We start from the raw sequence: 17520 nt of genomic DNA on the forward strand, positions 1-17520 counted from the left end.
TTACGAGATAAACTGCACCAAGACTGAAGTATTGTCACTTAATGGTGGCACATGAAAGGACAGCCACAAATGCAGATCTGGTAAACTTGATTACTAGAATTGAAAGGCCACTGAGTAATTAGGCGGAATTTGGCGGATTCAAATTGCTGCCATATGGAGCATCTCTATTGATTACATTAAGACAAGTGATTTTTGCAGAAGTGGGGAGACTGTGCAAGAGGGCTAGAGATTGTGAAGGTTGGGGAGCGCGGGAGGAGTAGAGTTTAGATAGGGGGAGGAGTGACGAGGTCGTCTAGGGAATACATTATTATCATTCCGTCAGCAGTTACTTTTAATTTCATCCTGGAAATGTTAAAAGCAAATGTTTTGATACTAATGAAAATAACCACTTAGAGTGATCTTTAATGATCTAGCATTAAGAAGTTTTTATTATGTATTTATCATGGCTATGCTTATGTTTGAAATATGCCTAATGAAGCATCTATTGCAAATGAACCTCCAGTAACTTATTTAAATGAATGTTTTTCTTTGACCCTTGAACTTACCAAGTTCGCTGTCATAATATAAGTACTCATAATCTAGAAAAAAAGGGAATTGAGCTGGTTTACACATCAGGCTCATCTCAACAGCCTACAACACTGCCAGAACATCAATATCAAGAGAATCACAGTGCTTCATTTGAACGTAAGTCAGCAGGAACTTGATGCCACTTGTCTCCTCTCATTCTTCCCTTAATTTTATCTTGTATTACTGATCTCACCTGCCACATGAGCAATATCTGAAAAGAAAGAAGAATCAGACCTGTCAGATCAGCTAACTATGATTCAATGTTCTCTGTTATAATAGTAGTTTTGCATTTCAGAAAATGGCATAACTTTCTTTGAACTTACCATTAACTTCGCTAGCATAATATTGGTACTCATAAGCTAGAAAAAAGGAAGGGGCTAGGTTACACATCTCTTCCCCACAGCCTGTAACAGCTCCAGGGCTTCAATATAAGGAAGTCACAGTGCTTTAGTTTCATTTCAACAGCCAACATTATGAGTAGTTGTCACTTGTCATCTCTCATTCTTCCCTTAAATTTACCTTGGATTACTGATCTCACCTTCCACATGGTCCATATCTAAAAATAGAAAATAAATATATGTATATCAACACCTACACTACCAGTCAAAGTAGTGCATACCAAAGGTTTTTTTTTTACCACGTTTCCATTTATTTTATAAACTGCAGATTTTTCATTCTTGTTAACCACTGGAAAGTTGAATGTATAAATATAAATTAAAATATAAGTCAAATAAAACAAGTTTCCTTCATGACATGGAGAGAGTATGTAACAGTGTATGACTGTCATCCTATTACTTGGTTATGTGGTAATGGCATATTAATTTTAAATGCATTTAATGAAACAGAGCAGCATTTAAAGTCTCTTGTAGAAAGAGTGCCTCAGTTTTTCTCTGCTGTTATAACAGCTAGAGGAGGTTACTTTGATAGATCAAAGATATGAAATTTTCTTGCTAATAAAGGCACTCAGATGGTGAACATACTGTAAATTTAATTGCTAGCTAAGACTGTTGAGTGTATTTTTAAATAAATGTTAAGTGATTAGCATGCAAATGTAGAAAATCACAGTGTGTGAAAACCTTTTGACTGGTAGTGTACCTATTTACAGTATACAGCATAGTCTATTAGTCAAATGTCTATTACATTTTCACAGTAACAGCATTTGTGTTTAGAACAAATGACAATGCCTTAAATAGGACAAGCAGTAACTGACTGAAAAAGAAACTCAATATTTAGTAGGTGTCATAAATCTTCCCTCTGTCTTTGTGGGAAGGCTCTTCAGACTATGATGAGCACCATCCTCAAAAGTGATGAAGGACTCTCACCTTTCTTTTTAGCCAGTTTGAGGACAGGAACATCTGGAGAAGAAACAAGGAGAATGAATCACAACTTGCTCCATTTGGCCAAAATTCCAAGCCAATCGTAGGTATGTTTGGACATTATATACAAACAGGAATGATGATAGTAGTATTCAAGCAGTAAGTGTTCATTTTCATTCAAAACCATATATACAAAATGAAAGGAATGTAAAACAGAATGCCATATATAATACATGAATATACTGTATATTATGGCTGCCACTAATTACTATTTTTTATGGATTCATCTATCGACTGTTTTACCGATTGGTTGGTTAATATAAACGATTAATTTTCCTTCAGAACTTTCCTTCAGACTTTTGAGGATGGTGCCCATCATAGTCAGAAGAACCTCCTTTTCCTCCAGGAAAATTAAACAGGCCATTTAATTTAAATTAATTCTATTTTGACATCAACAAACTGCATGTTATTGCAAGGCTTTAGATAATGGACGTCAGCTTTTTGGTACTACACGGAAATTATTGTCACCCACAATTTGATAAGCAAATTAGTAGTATGTCTAACATATTAATAAGGTGCGTATTGTGACACCAAAAGTTAGTATTCTGTATAAATTATACGCATCCTTCCACTTGCTAAATTCGGTTAGGGGAACATGCCACGCATGACTGTTTCGGTAAATCACTACCGGGCAGCCCAAGGCATCGCGAGAGCAGCGAAGAACGAGGAGACTCACTTGCTGGGATATATACACTCACCTAAAGGATTATTAGGAACACCTGTTCAATTTCTCATTAATGCAATTATCTAATCAACCAATCACATGGCAGTTGCTTCAATGCATTTAGGGGTGTGGTCCTGGTCAAGACAATGTCCTGAACTCCAAACTGAATGTCAGAATGGGAAAGAAAGGTGATTTAAGCAATTTTGAGCGTGGCATGGTTGTTGGTGCCAGACAGGCCGGTCTGAGTATTTCACAATCTGCTCAGTTACTGGGATTTTCACGCACAACCATTTCTAGGGTTTACAAAGAATGGTGTGCAAAGGGAAAAACATCCAGTATACGGCAGTCCTGTGGGCGAAAATGCCTTGTTCATGCTAGAGGTCAGAGGAGAATGGGCCGACTGATTCAAGCTGATAGAAGAGCAACTTTGACTGAAATAACCACTCGTTACAACCGAGGTATGCAGCAAAGTATTTGTGAAGCCACAACACGCACAACCTTGAGGCGGATGGGCTACAACAGCAGAAGACCCCACCGGGTACCACTCATCTCCACTACAAATAGGAAAAAGAGGCTACAATTTGCACGAGCTCACCAAAATTGGACAGTTGAAGACTGGAAAAATGTTGCCTGGTCTGATGAGTTTCGATTTCTGTTGAGACATTCAAATGGTAGAGTCAGAATTTGGCGCAAACAGAATGAGAACATGGATCCATCATGCCTTGTTACCACTGTGCAGGCTGGTGGTGGTGGTGTAATGGTGTGGGGGATGTTCTCTTGGCACACTTTAGGCCCCTTAGTGCCAATTGGGCAGCGTTTAAATGCCACGGCCTACCTGAGCATTGTTTCTGACCATGTCCATCCCTTTATGACCACCATGCACCCATCCTCTGATGGCTACTTCCAGCAGGATAATGCACCATGTCACAAAGCTCGAATCATTTCAAATTGGTTTCTTGAACATGACAATGAGTTCACTGTACTAAAATGGCCCCCACAGTCACCAGATCTCAACCCAATAGAGCATCTTTGGGATGTGGTGGAACGGGAGCTTCGTGCCCTGGATGTGCATCCCACAAATCTCCATCAACTGCAAGATGCTATCCCATCAATATGGGCCAATATTTCTAAAGAATGCTTTCAGCACCTTGTTGAATCAATGCCACGTAGAATTAAGGTTCTGAAGGCGAAAGGGGGTCAAACACCGTATTAGTATGGTGTTCCTAATAATCCTTTAGGTGAGTGTATATATAAAATGTTTATTTTGCTAAAACCTTAGCTCTGGGTTTGCTTATCCAATCAGATGTTAGATGAATACATAATGTAGTATTAAGATTACCCTGCAACTCTAAGAAATATCTGAAAGTAGAAGAATGGATGGTTGGATGTGTGGTATTATGATTATCCTACAACCCTGGGGTGGATGATGGAGGTGGTTGGATAGATTAGTGGATGCATGTTAAAGCTGTGTAATGAGCCACATACCATGACATGTAAAGATAATTACATCTGAATCCTGAGGGCGATGTGCAGCAGGGTATTGCACTTACCCAGCAGCTCATATTCCACCAGCTTTGGCACCTCTGTGACACCTGGCATGGGTACAAAGGTGGCAGCTACCAGAGTGGCATTTTCAGTGTCTCCTCCAGTATCAGTGCTGGGGGCATCAGTGAAAATGGGCAGTGCAGACACTAAGCTATGGAAGTGAGTAGGTATGATTGGGGCTTTAGGGTCAGCACTGGGCTCACTGGTATCTTTCTCAGAGTCTGGAGGAGACACAATGACTTTTCCAGGATGCACTGGATGCATTATTCTGGAGGGCGGTGTTGGAGTAGAATTTTTCCCACAGCAGTGTGGATATGCAGTTTTGAGAAGACTGGTTTTCATAGATGGATTTGTTCTTTCAGGGGTTGATGGACTCGTGAGCTTCCTGCCCTGTGGGAGTTGTGTGGGTCGACTTGTGTTGTGTAGCCAAGACGGCAAAGGTTTCCCAGGTAGACCAATATTGGGTTTGACTTCTTTGCGGCTAGAATTCAAGTTGGGCTTCTTAGTGACTGTTACATTGGAAACAGGCATCCTAGGGACCGTAGGAGGAGTATGGGTTTGGGAGTTTGGAGATGTACTGGGTCCGTTAGTGGTAACGGTGATGGGAAGTGTAGCTGTAGTATTTGAAGAGGAAACATTGAAGTTAACGGGGCCTTCATTGGCATCTGGCTTGACCACAACCAGGGATGTGACAGGAGTGACAAAGTTGTACTTGAGTGAGAGGTTGGTGGCCTTCTCAGCCAGGAGGCGCTGTGCAGCTGGGTCGGTGCTATTCAGTTTGGCCCGCAGAAGCTCCTTGATGGTGAAATAGGCCCAAAGGCGCTGCACAAAGCTCAATGCGCCGTTCATGTCCCCCTGGCAGCCCAAGGGTGATGCAGTAACATTACTCTCAGAACTAAACGTGGGCACAATGTTCTCTAATTTCAGAATCTGTTTCGAATCCTCTGCACTGAGGAAGACTTTAAGGTCTTGGGCCCCTGGTTTAATTCTGCCAGTTACCACAAGCTCAGAACCCTGAAAGTAGTTGGGGAACAGCGAGCGGGTTACATCAAAAGCCTGGTCATCCAAATAGGAGAGTTGGATATCGGACAACAGTGGGCTGGCCACCTCATCATAAAATCCCTTGAGCTGCAGAGCAGCATCTGAGTCCTCATATACCATCCGAGCCACCCCACGGTTTTCCAGGGCAAGTCGTCGGAGTAGCGCAAAGTCTGCATCGTCCCCGAAGGCCAGGCCGAAAAGGGAGGCAGAGCCCAGGGCTTTCCGAGCGTTACGCAAGATCATCTCACTTGACGTCACACCAGTGGTGGCTTCTCCATCGGTTAGGAAGATGACCAGGGGGATCCGCCGTGTTGAATTTTGGGTCATTGATTTCACCAGTTGGCCCGCAGATAGTAGGGCAGAATTTATGTCTGTCCCTAAAAGTGATGACAGAAATAATACACAAAAGTAACAAAGTAGCATAAACTTACTTATACTTATCTAAAAAATCAGACCCAACCTGGTGTGTCATAGGAAATATTCAGTTATGCTCTACATGAGCTGTACCTTCATAATGTCTTTATAATGCATTCGCAGAAAATTCAGGTGAAGGTGCAGTTAATGTAAAGCATTACCAAATACTCAGCTGTCTAATTTGAAAGTCATTTTAATTAACTAAATAAACAAAATTAAGTGAAATAATTATTATAAGTCAATTTAACAAAAATCCAGAGAATCAGAAAATACTTTAACAATCATAACAATACTATAAATTAATACTGTAAGCCCAAGACCTATTTCGGCTCCTTAACACCTACATCCCTCAGCAGTGATCTTCTTGACAAACTCTTGTGCATCATGCACATTGCTCAGAATAGCCTTCACAGTTCCTCCATTCTTCCAGATACGGATTGTGTCAGAGAATGTGATTATGTTGAAGAAGTCATCCTCCCGCAGCTCGCTGAGGATTGTGGCCATTGCTTGTTTTGTCTGCATGGAAAGGATGGATTAAATATTATGCAATCTCAAGTTTCTTTCTTCTTTTTGAGATCACAAGCCTATACATATAAATGGCAGCATTGTGCATAACAACACAGAGTTCAATAATTTTCTTACAGAAGACCTCATCCATGAGCTCTGTCCTAAAAAGCACTACAGAAACTTAGTATTTCTTATAGAAGGTTAAAATATATGGTATCACTTTATTTTTAGTCATTTATAAACACAATTTTAACAAATAATGCATTCACAAAGCATTATAAACATGGCTACAAACATTTATCAAAAGGCATAACACATTATTGCCATTAGTATTGTGCATTATGAATGCTTTATGAAGCTCTCATCTATAATGCACTATAGATACCTTTACAATGCATTACAAAAATCAGTATAAGAATTAAGGATGCTTTTATACTGCATTATAAAGGCATCCATAGTGCATTATAGATGAAAGCTTCATAAGGCAGTCATAATGCATTACAAACACGGCTATAATGTGTTATGCGTTTTTATAAATATTTACAGCCATGTAAATAGCTCCTTATGAATGCATTATAATGCATAATGATTGTGTTTATAAATGACTAATAACATAACCTTAAATAAAGTGTTACCAAATATACCGAGATAATGGGTATGTACAAAGCCTCGAAAAAGTGGGGGAAAAAATGAAACAATCTTTAGGCAACACTGACAAATCACTACTTTGGTTCTTCTAAATGATTAAGAGAAAAAACATAATGGTGACTCGAATGGTCTGTGAGGCACAGGAAGTAGAAATGATCGACTTGGTTTCGGCAAACGATGCAATTAGACTGTGACAGATTCAAAGCCTCACTATAAAGGACAACACAATTTTCAACAATATCCGGCAAGTCAGCCTTTCCACACTGGCCAGTATTCTCCACCAAAACCAAGCTCAGCTGAAGCAGCTGGACTGGGTGCCTTTTTAAGAGAAATTCTCAATGAATCAAAGATCTGAGAAATTAATGTGTGGATGTAATTACAACAGAGACTACAGTACAGAATAGTGTCCACTACACAACAGTCATATCCTGGGGGATGAGGCAGCTACCAGCATGCAAAAGTGTGCATGCCCCTCCCACAGCCAATGGAAGAGGCATGTGATGTGGGGGCTGTCCAGGGCTTGATGTGACACTCAAGCCGCTTCTTGCCTTGCTGTTTAGCCAGGGAGGATATTGCTTATGATGCTGACGATGTGCTGTGGCTAGATCCAGCTCGGTGGCAATATGCGGCCTGAGTATTTTTTTCCTCTGTAAGGTTCTTCTTTGCATTTTTTTCTGTTTGTGTTGTTTTCTCTTTATTTGTATAGACTAGAATAGATTTGATTGCATGGTTTGGGTTTACACACCTGTGAAGTACATTGCACACTGCCTGTCAAAACTTTGTTTTTTCGATTGCTTTGCCGCATTTCTCAAATGACAACCAATATTTGCAAAACTACTGCAAACCTCAGAACCTACGGAAAACCTCAGAGGCTTATGACATTTTGCACTGGGATATTTCTATAAGGTTTGTCGTTCTACCTGCTTAATTTTGGTGCCAATCATGGAGCCACTAACGTCAATGGCAAAAATGACATTCTTGGGTACAACAGGAAGTTTTCTGGGTGCAAAATAATGCACAAAATATCCATCATGAATCTAAGAAAAAGACAAAAAAAGAAGTAAATATTGTTGAAAACAGAACCATGAATAATCACAATTAATAGGTCTATCATCCAGTAAAATTTTGTGATGAGCCAGAAGTTTCTGGAAACACAGGCAGGGATTGCATGGGATTCCAGCTCCCTTTATTATTATTATCATTATTATTATTGTTGTTATTATTATTATTATTATTATTATTATGTTTAGATAAGTTTAACATCACAGCCCATCCTGGGACAATCAAATCATCAAGCTTCAAATTAAAATTCAAGTCAGTGTCCTCCTTGCTTCCCAATGTCCCAGTCCTCTGAGAGACTTATACCTGGACGTCCCCCATCAGATCATTGAGCTCCACATCATACTGCAGGATAAAATCCCCATTAAGGCCCTTTGGGGAGGTGCTGGTCTGCTGCTGCCAGGTGGGACTGTAGCGGACTTGGGCACAGCCAGAGGTCTGCTCAATAACCATCCCAGCTGGGGGGGCCTCATCCCCTAAACCAGAGGAAGAAAAACCACACGATATGCAAATGGATCATGCAATTACCTATTGTATTAATTTCACTCCCAGAACTGCATGTAAGCCACCACATGCAAAACAGTTCACCAAACTATCACAATTATTCAAGAATATATTCCATAAATTGCAGTGAAATAGCACTGATGTTTTTTTGATTCTCACAATACATGATTTTGTTGTCATTTTGTTGATTTTGTATTGCCATTTGGCCGTTTTTGTGTCACAGAGTGATGTGTGCCTTTTTTGTTTGGTCTTGTGCTGTGATCTGAAGTTACATGTGTATGCGAGTGCTTTCTCACTCATTACGTACTGTGATGTAGAAAGTGGTGTCTTTGACATGAATGAAGTATCAGTTTGCTAAAGAAAAATGATCAGTCAGTGGCAGTGAGAGAGTAGGAAACGACAATCATCCAGAATTGTGGAGCTCAGGAGCATAATTACACTGACATACTGACTGTTTTGACTGTCATGGCTGAAACAATGCTGACTTGTCAAGATGAACTGTAATGATTACCCTTCCCCTATAATAGCTCTTGAAATTGCTCTAGAACATTACTAATCAAATCCAGACCATATTTCACAACATGCTATAAATCCTGGACTGCATAGAGAGGATACAATTTTTAAAAAAATCTTCATTTGCCACCACCAAAATTTTACTCGTGCCTTGGACGGTACTGGACATCAGCCGACTGGTCCGCAGCGGCAGAACTTTGATGAAACTGATGCCTGTTCTCTCCATCACTGTAACCTCAAGGCTGAAGTTCTGGACAGGTTGTGTGGGACGCAGACCCAAGGTCAGCTCATAGTGGCCTAGGCGCCGAAAGAGCAGCTCCTCATAGGACAGGGAGAATGAAGTCCGTGCCCCAGGTGGGATGCTCACCACCACTCGGAACTTCTCCGTTTCTCGTTCCCTGAGGGATACAGCAGCAGGTCAGGAAGCCATGTCCACTCCTTAATAGTTAAGGTCTTTATTCTACAATAAGTACAGTCACTGCTTATCTGTACACTGTTCAGAAATAAGGCAATATCTATGTATTTAAAGTTTTTCTCAATTGCTTTAATACATTTCATAAAGCGTACTTAATATTCTTGCAAATATAACAGCATTTCTCAAAACAGTTTATGCATATAGCAGAACAGTATAGTTCACATGCCATATCTCAACCAAAACAATTAACTTGTGTCTCAAAATTAGATAATTCTATCAATGAATTAGTCTGTGCCACTAGAATGATACAATCAGCATCATTTTAACTATGAGAGAATTTTGATTCTCATGGTTAAAATGATGTTTATCATTTACATATATTGTTTTGGGTGTAAAATTATGTCACTGAGAAACTGTATTCCATTTTGATCAACAAAACTTAGGCAACTGATAATCATGCCAGATGATGACAATTGTACATGATCACTTGCGTACATGTGTTAAACCATTAGCAATGCAACCCTCATAGCTTTCCTGACTTCACCCAGCTGGTCCGGCAAAGGCATTGATTCACCAGTAATCAAAAGTCAAGTCACAATAGTTTAAGGGGAGAAACTTGTGCTTCCAATGCAGATTTTTGGTCCCAAATGATTGTTTAAAATTATTATTCCATACCACAGTATGTGGAACAGAAGGACCTGCTAGGGCTCTGCCACCACGTGAGCTCCCTCCTGGTGTTGGCTCATCTGCACCCAACAGTGGGGAATTTGGATCTATTTCACTGACCAGATATGACCTCTGAAGTAAAAAACCTCTGTATGTTATCCCAGACAACTGGCCCCCAAGCCACCACACAGCCCACTCATCCTGCTCCTCATTTTCAATGCCCCCTTCAACCATATCAGGCTGGATTTAGCCAGGTTGTGGCCCAGGTCAGCCCGGGATCATGAGTACATCCTAGTCCTCATGGACACAATATCCCAAGGAGCTGGCCCTCTGTAAGGACACGTCAAAAAAAGTCAACACGAAGGGATCAGGATTGATGTCCTTTACCATGAAAGATCTGTGCACCCTGCTGAAGGTAAAACACCTCCAAACCTACCATGCCACTTCCAGATGGATGGGCTGGTCGGGCACTTTAACCAAACTCTTAAGCACATGTTGAAGCAGGTGGTTGCAGAGGACAGCGAGGACTGGGACATGATGCTGCCTTATGTGCTGTTCAGGTGTCCCAGGCCTCCACTGGATTTACCCTCTTCGGACTCCTGTTGGGAGACCACTCAGATGCATGCTCAACGGGAGCAGCAGCCGACCCCCTTTCCAACTGTAGGAGGCCACATGAGGGAGAAGACAAGGAGGATAGAGCAGGTGATGCCTATGGACCATGAGCCATGAAACAGACCCGATAGGGGGAAGCTCGAGCCTATAACTGCCCTACACTGGTCCAAGAATTTCAGCCCACCAACCTCATCTTGGTGTTCCTCCTAATCATTACCTGCAACAGCCAGGCTCGAAAATGTGTCTTTGTCCCAAACAATATGGAGGGTACTGTAGATGAGCTCATGGAGTGGCTAGGTAATGCCTGATACTTCAGTACAGTGTACCTCACCAAAGCGTATTGGCAAGTGCCAATCACCATGGGGCCATGGAAACAAACTGTCTTTAGTAACACTGGGTGCCACTGGAAATACACGGTTCTCCTCTCTGGGGTACCTGGGACCCCAGCCACCTTTCAGCACACAATGAACATAGTCCTTCAGGCACATCTGGTGTATGCAGCGGCCAACCTATAGATGATGCGGTAGTGCACACTGACAACTGGGAGGAACACTTCATCTGCCTTCGGAAAGGTCTTAGAGGCCATCCATTGAAGGGGGGCCCAACTGCCAACCCAGTGAAATGCCACTATGGTTGGACGGAGGACCACTACCTTGATTACCATATCGGACATGGCCGGCTCAGACTTCAGGAAAAGAAAGCAGAGGCCGTCCATAACCACCAAAACGGGCTTTTTCTAGGGCTGGCGGGGTACTTCCGGGGCATTGCCCCCAGTTTCTCTTCTGCAGCAGCCCCCCTATCAGACCTCACCTGAAAAGGACAGCTTAGGTTGGTCATCTGGGACCCATAAGGATCAAAGATTCTGGCTGACCATTCTTCCCTCACACTGATTCCTCAAAGGTAGGCCTGGGGGCCGTGCTGTCACAGGACCTTAAAGGAGAAGAGGACCTTGGCTTGTATCTTTCCAGGAAACTGAACCCTGGGGAAAGAAAAACCGCTTCGCCATCTAACCCTTCACACCCATCACGGACCATGCCCCCTTACAGTGAACAACCCAGGCCAAGGGTTGTCACAGGGTGGATCATCTCCTATCGTCCACCACCACCACCTCTGGGAGCACCATGGACGTGCAGAGGCAAAACAAGTGCCAACTGCTTGACAGTCAGCTGGATGTAATTTACTCCGCTCACCATCTGCCATGAATAGCATTTAAGCGGTGAGAGGGACAGGAATGGAGCCACAGAAATCTCCTTAAAGAAATCCCATACTAAGGCTTTAGCCCAGGGGTGCCCAATCTTATCCGCAAAGGGCCGGTGTGTATGCGGGTTTTCGCTGCAACTCCCTAATTAGATTACTAATTAGAGGACTGATTGGCTGAAGAGTCCTCACACCTGGGTTTGAACAGCTGACCTACAGGTTATCCCAAAAACCCGCATATACACCGGCCCTTTGCGGATAAGATTGGGCACCCCTGCTTTAGCCAGAACAACCGATGATGCCCTTGCAGCGGAGGCACAGAGAGTTTCTTTTTGTTTGGAAGATCAGTGAATGGCTCAGCCCGCTCCCTCCCGATGCTGCAGCCAGCGAACCAAGAGGCCTGGGATACTCCCTCAGCCACGGCCTTCTGCCATGTGCACACCTTAATTCCCCTCTGCATTGGTCCACCTCAACCTTTTCCCCGTCTTGCTGTAAATTATCAGCAAATAAATTTATGTTGCTCCACCTGTAACCAGCATGCAACGGTTACAGTCCTTGGATCCCATGCTTCTTGACGATATTTATTCTACAAATCATGCAACAAATAACATTAATCAACTGCAGATTTGACAATGACTGTGAATACTTTGAATGTCAGGACTGACTTGGTGGCCACCAATCCAGCGGCCTTTCCCTTCCTTTTGGCTTCGTCGTAGATCCTTTTGGCCACGCCCCTTTCTGTCACCTGAGCAGTGTACGTTTTGTTGTTTGAGGTACTGAAGGGAGAAGAAAGAAAGAAAGAAAGAAAGAATTAAAGGAAGAAAAAAATCCCTTGTAAAATGATGTGTCCAAGCAGAATGAGAGACACATCAGGTGAAAGAAAAGAAACTGTTAATGGAAACAAAAAAGAACACCATAATCCCTTAAATCTGGGGTGCGCAACTCCAGTCCTGGGGGGTCAGAGCCCTGCACATTTTTGGGTTTCCCCTTATTTAACACGCCTGATTCAACTCCTTGTGCTAATTACCACACAGCTCTTGAGCTGAATCATTTATGGTGGAACAGGGAAAGAACTAAGCTACACAGGGCTCGGGTCCCCAGGACTGGAGTTGGGCACCCCTGCCTTAAATTATAAGACTGCTATAAAGAAATAAATGGAGAAATTCCGCATCATATTACATCTGCAAAAAAACAGGAAAGCAATCTGACTCCAAGACGTATCTGTAACAAGCACGGATTGGTTTGTAGTGAATTTTTCCCTACAAACTACTGAAAGCAGACACAGTTCATGCCCCATAACAATTTTCAACATAATTTCTCAAGAAATGTGTTTCCGCACCAGCTGCAACAAAACACACCTATGCCATTGCGCACAAATATTCTTTTTCTGCCTAAAGGTGTGGAGAGGAAATGCAGAGTAAACATTGCAGGTTTTAAAAAGAAACATGCTGGAATTTCAAAGATCTTTGGAAAAATAAACATGAAGGGCTGAAAAAAGACATGGTCAGTTTCATTACTGTGGAAAGTGGAAAACAGAGGTGTCTATGTATATGTATTGGGCAGAGTGAGAAAAGTAATGGCCATATCTGTGGGTACTTACAACGGGACACTGAGCCCTAAGAAAGACTAAGCTTATCTAATGAAACTGAACTGCCACAAGTATTTACCCCTGTGTTGCTCGCTCACAGCAGAGAGTATCTGGAATGTGTAAATATTTGTGTGCGTGTGTGTGTGTGTGTGCATGCGTATGTGTGTGCATGAATTATGTTTATTAAAACTTGTTATTTTGACATTGTGGGGACCATTTTTCAGGTCCCCCAAAAATCTGTGTATATGTGAATAAAAAAACTAAAAATGCCAGAAGTCTTGTATTTTGTTTGGTTACTTATGGAAAAGGTTAGGGCTGGTAGGGATTAATGTCGTCGTGTGGGGATTAAAGTTTTCCCCATAGAAATGAATGGAGAGTCCCCACAAAGATATAATTATAAACTTGGGTGCGCCTGAGTGTGTGCGTCTGTGTGTGTGTGTGTGTGTGTGTGCGCGTCTTGGTCGGGTGCCATGGTAAACTCTAAGGAGAGCAGTACTGTCATGTTCTCAATGAACTTCTTGACTTCTATGTACAAAGTGCGCTATTCATCTTCCCCTCAGTTCCTCCACGTCACTGACACACAGTTGCTCCAAGATCCAGTCCTAGACTTCTGTCATGGCCTTTGGTTGTGATGTTTTTTTATTTTATTTTTAGCATCTACGAAATGCAGTTTGGTTTGCAGCACCAGTGTTAGTAACAAAAACAAACTTCTAGGTTCTTTCCTACTTTTCTTCCTTTGACTATTTTGCCTGACTGGTCCTATTTATTTTTTATTTTATGGCAATAACAATAACCCAATGTTCCCTGCAGTTAGGTCACAGTCTGATAAAGCATAAAAAATCAGATTAGTCTGGAAGTTTCCCTGTTACCAGTTACACCTAAGAGCTTCTGTCTGAGTCTACAGGCTGCAGTCCACCTTAACTTAGATCTGTGTCTCAGGAGTGAAAAGAATGGAGAAGGGAAATGAGACAGAGGGTAAGAAGTGTCATACTCACATGGAGAAGTTAGAGATGAAGGCTGAATCGGGGAGGTTTACTTCGAAGGCAGCCTCCTTGGTGATGGATAGCTGGTTCCATATAGAGCTGGTCACAGTGGTAAAGGCGTAACGTGACACCACTTTGCAGCGTATATGGAAATCTGTCACCTTCAGCTGGGAAAGACACACATACTCAAACCAGCCACGCTATATTATATCCTCACTGCCATTTATCTAGTAATTTTGCATCATATAGCCCTAACAGTATTTTCTTAAGTGATCCGTTTAGAACCAATTATCCTGGTCATTGTTGCATGGAGACTACCTCAGACAACACAGGGCACTAGGTTTGAGTAGACCCTGGATGGGGTTTGAGTAGACCGTGGATGGGGTTTGAGTAGACCCTGGATGGGGTTTGAGTAGACCCTGGATTTGAGTAGACCATGGGGGGCACTCTGTCATACTCTGGGGCAGCATTTTTTAAACAGTGTGCTGCAGCCATGTATGTCCCTATATTGAAACTAAATAAAATAATCTTATGTATGGCTTAGAAGAAGAAAAGGCTTTGTGTGTTCTGTGTATTTGTTGAGTTTTTATTCAATCAATGGTCCAACAAGCTTTTAGAAATACCAAATATCCTAACGGCTCATCTTCAGATTGCAAGAGGAAACACAATCAACACAGAAGCTACACGCAACAGAACAACAGACCTCCAAGCGGAACTGCCAAGCCGGCCTCCCCAGTAAAACATGCTACAGACTGTATTCATCAAAGGATAGATCAACCTGATCATAAGCCTCTTCTTGATGTTTTGAATCATATTTAGATCTTTTAAGTCATATTTGCAATTTCACTTATTTCAGACATAAACTGATATTTATTATTTTATTGCTCTTACCCAGAAAACTTTATAAACACAATAATAAAAAGCGGTTACTATGGGCTGGTGATGTGTTTTGTATTCATTGACAGACTAATCAGGAGTCAACAGCATAGCAAATACAGGTGGACACTGTGATCAACAGGCAATTTGTACCACAGACGTGGTATTTAAAAACATAGCCTACATAATGTTTTACCATGGACATAGATGAGTGTTGTCACAGAAACGTTTGTGCAAACAAAAATAGGAAATGTAGCTAAAGTGACTACTATTAATTTGCTGGACAGAAGAGCTGCCTTTCGACATGCAGTAAAACCTCGGAGTTCACTGGTGCATATGTGAGCATGACGGGGATCTGTGACTGTCCTCTGTGGTTAAGGCCACTTATCTGTATATGACCCTGGGGTTTCACACCAGAAAACGAAAATGGTAGCACTGCAAACTGAGAACCTGCTGAGAGGCTGTGCTCATGACACTGCAGAAAGGAACTGTGCAGAACCACAGGGATCTCACTATCCTGAAACCAAAAAAGTCTTGCACTTACCCCTGGACTGGACCACTGGCTCTGACGTCTCACTCTCTGTGGACAAGGATGACAAGGATAACACATTGCAGTCAGACAAGAACCCAGTATGCGGGACGTCCATAAATCAACAGGCACGATGACCGGTTTGCCAACCGTCACCAGCTTAGCCAGTGTGAAGTTTGTCCTTGACCTACATGTGAAGTTAGAAAGCAGAGTAGCTTAAAGGCTGAATTATACTCATTCACAGACTGACTGTCGCATTATATAACTCCAAGCAAAAAAGTACTAGCCAAAGATCTTGGGACATTCTTAGGTATGACATTTGCAGTTGGAGTTTTATTGTCATGTCTCAACATAAGGAGCAAAGAAGTGAGACTGCCAGGGAAACAGGTCATCGTGCAGCAAAAATCAAAAACCAAAAAAAAAAAAAAAAACAGGAGACATCACATAAAGTATGTCAAAATCAATTTTCTGGTACTTTATTAAAATGCAGGCACACACTGGTCAGCTAAGCAACCAGGCAAACCGTAAGACCAGTACGGTGAATGAGAGAATGCTGAAGAAAAAGCCTTTAGCAGCTGTTGAACAGACCTAGATATCCAACCTGTAAAGCAGTGATAATTTCTACATGAACATTTTGGTAACATTTTACTTGAGGGGACATGAATAATGCAGTAGACCACACTTACTTAATATATTAATTAACCAGAAACTGTTACTGATCGCATGTTCGTTCATCATTAATCAACCATGACAGTTCATGAATTTCATGCAGTTACTTTATTTGTTAATGATTTGTACTTGAGTAGTAACTGAGCCTACTAAGTTACTTGAGTCCGCTCAGGTAAATAGCGGCCAACATAATTGATAAGAAAAACATCTCTCGCTGGGGAAGAGGCTGGGAAACAATACTTTCTGCATTATTACTTAGCCTGGGAAATTAGTATATGACAGAATGCATGTACAAATATGCTATACATCAAGGGACATTGCATACAATGTTCATTTTTCATATGAAGTTTCTTCATGGTTGTTATTTACTGTGTTAAAAATAAATCGAACGCATGCTTTCTGTAAATGTCTAGAGCAGTATGTTTATGGTCTACCTTTAACGATAGTATGCGTATATGTACATTAAATACGTAACGTTTCGTTTATCCATTTTCAGATGTCAGTAAAGTCTTTGACGGAAATCTGCCGTCTGTACCGCAGACCAACGTAGGTCACAGTATGCTTACCGGACTCTGGGTGCCCACACCGTCTCCATATTCCTCCGAAAATCCAGTCTGTAGCTTTGACAAGCAAGACAAAACTATGCAAAAGATTTTGACGCCATTTCCAAAATCCGTATCCATTATATTACTTTTTATTAACTTTTAGATTTGATGCAAAAGTTTCTAGCAGAGAGCTCCTTTGCGTATGAAAGAGTACAGCATTCGTTTGTCATATGAACTGTTTTAAATCCGAAGGGGCAGTCTCTACCCTCCCTTTGACTTTCACTTGAAATACAGTTTTGGTGGAATGCATGACCTTATGTGTATTATGCATCGCTGGCATTTGCAGTCGCATGTGCACTTTGGGGCGTGTCTGACCCCCCCGCGACAAAATCACTTTAATAATAAGCAAACCAGTTCCTAAGAACCATAACAAGTCGTTCTTACTGTGGAAAATGACTGAATGAAGCAAAATACTGATTTAATAAATAATAATTCTGTATTGAAGTATATAACAGACATCGATTCTTTTCTTTTGAATTATGTTTACTTAATTTTAATCGGATACGGCAGACATAGTTATAAGGATATTTAAAAAGTTGTTG

The 17520-nt window shown here is 41.6% G+C and overlaps 1 protein-coding gene across 2 annotated transcripts in view; it reads right to left on the reverse strand.

The window, feature by feature from the left end:
• Positions 1-17242, reverse strand: part of itih6 (inter-alpha-trypsin inhibitor heavy chain family member 6) — a 21495-nt gene extending 4253 nt beyond the window's left edge. The window contains exons 1-15 of one of the 2 annotated variants that reach the window (XM_072712884.1): positions 16940-17242; positions 15720-15755; positions 14312-14466; positions 12394-12504; positions 8989-9236; positions 8128-8297; positions 7683-7799; positions 5952-6123; positions 4158-5570; positions 3203-3259; positions 1890-1922; positions 1106-1123; positions 891-926; positions 761-778; positions 546-578 (exon numbers count right to left, since the gene is read on the reverse strand). In XM_072712884.1, the coding sequence (XP_072568985.1) occupies positions 546-578; positions 761-778; positions 891-926; positions 1106-1123; positions 1890-1922; positions 3203-3259; positions 4158-5570; positions 5952-6123; positions 7683-7799; positions 8128-8297; positions 8989-9236; positions 12394-12504; positions 14312-14466; positions 15720-15755; positions 16940-17056 (2734 nt within the window). In that variant the 5' untranslated portion in view covers positions 17057-17242. The remainder of the gene's footprint in view (positions 1-545; positions 579-760; positions 779-890; positions 927-1105; positions 1124-1889; positions 1923-3202; positions 3260-4157; positions 5571-5951; positions 6124-7682; positions 7800-8127; positions 8298-8988; positions 9237-12393; positions 12505-14311; positions 14467-15719; positions 15756-16939) is intronic. The other variant, XM_023808786.2, reaches the window with a different exon arrangement.
• Between the last annotated feature and the right edge of the window lie 278 nt (positions 17243-17520).

The sequence above is a fragment of the Paramormyrops kingsleyae genome, chromosome 6 (assembly GCF_048594095.1).
Source record: "Paramormyrops kingsleyae isolate MSU_618 chromosome 6, PKINGS_0.4, whole genome shotgun sequence".
Lineage (NCBI taxonomy): Eukaryota > Metazoa > Chordata > Actinopteri > Osteoglossiformes > Mormyridae > Paramormyrops > Paramormyrops kingsleyae.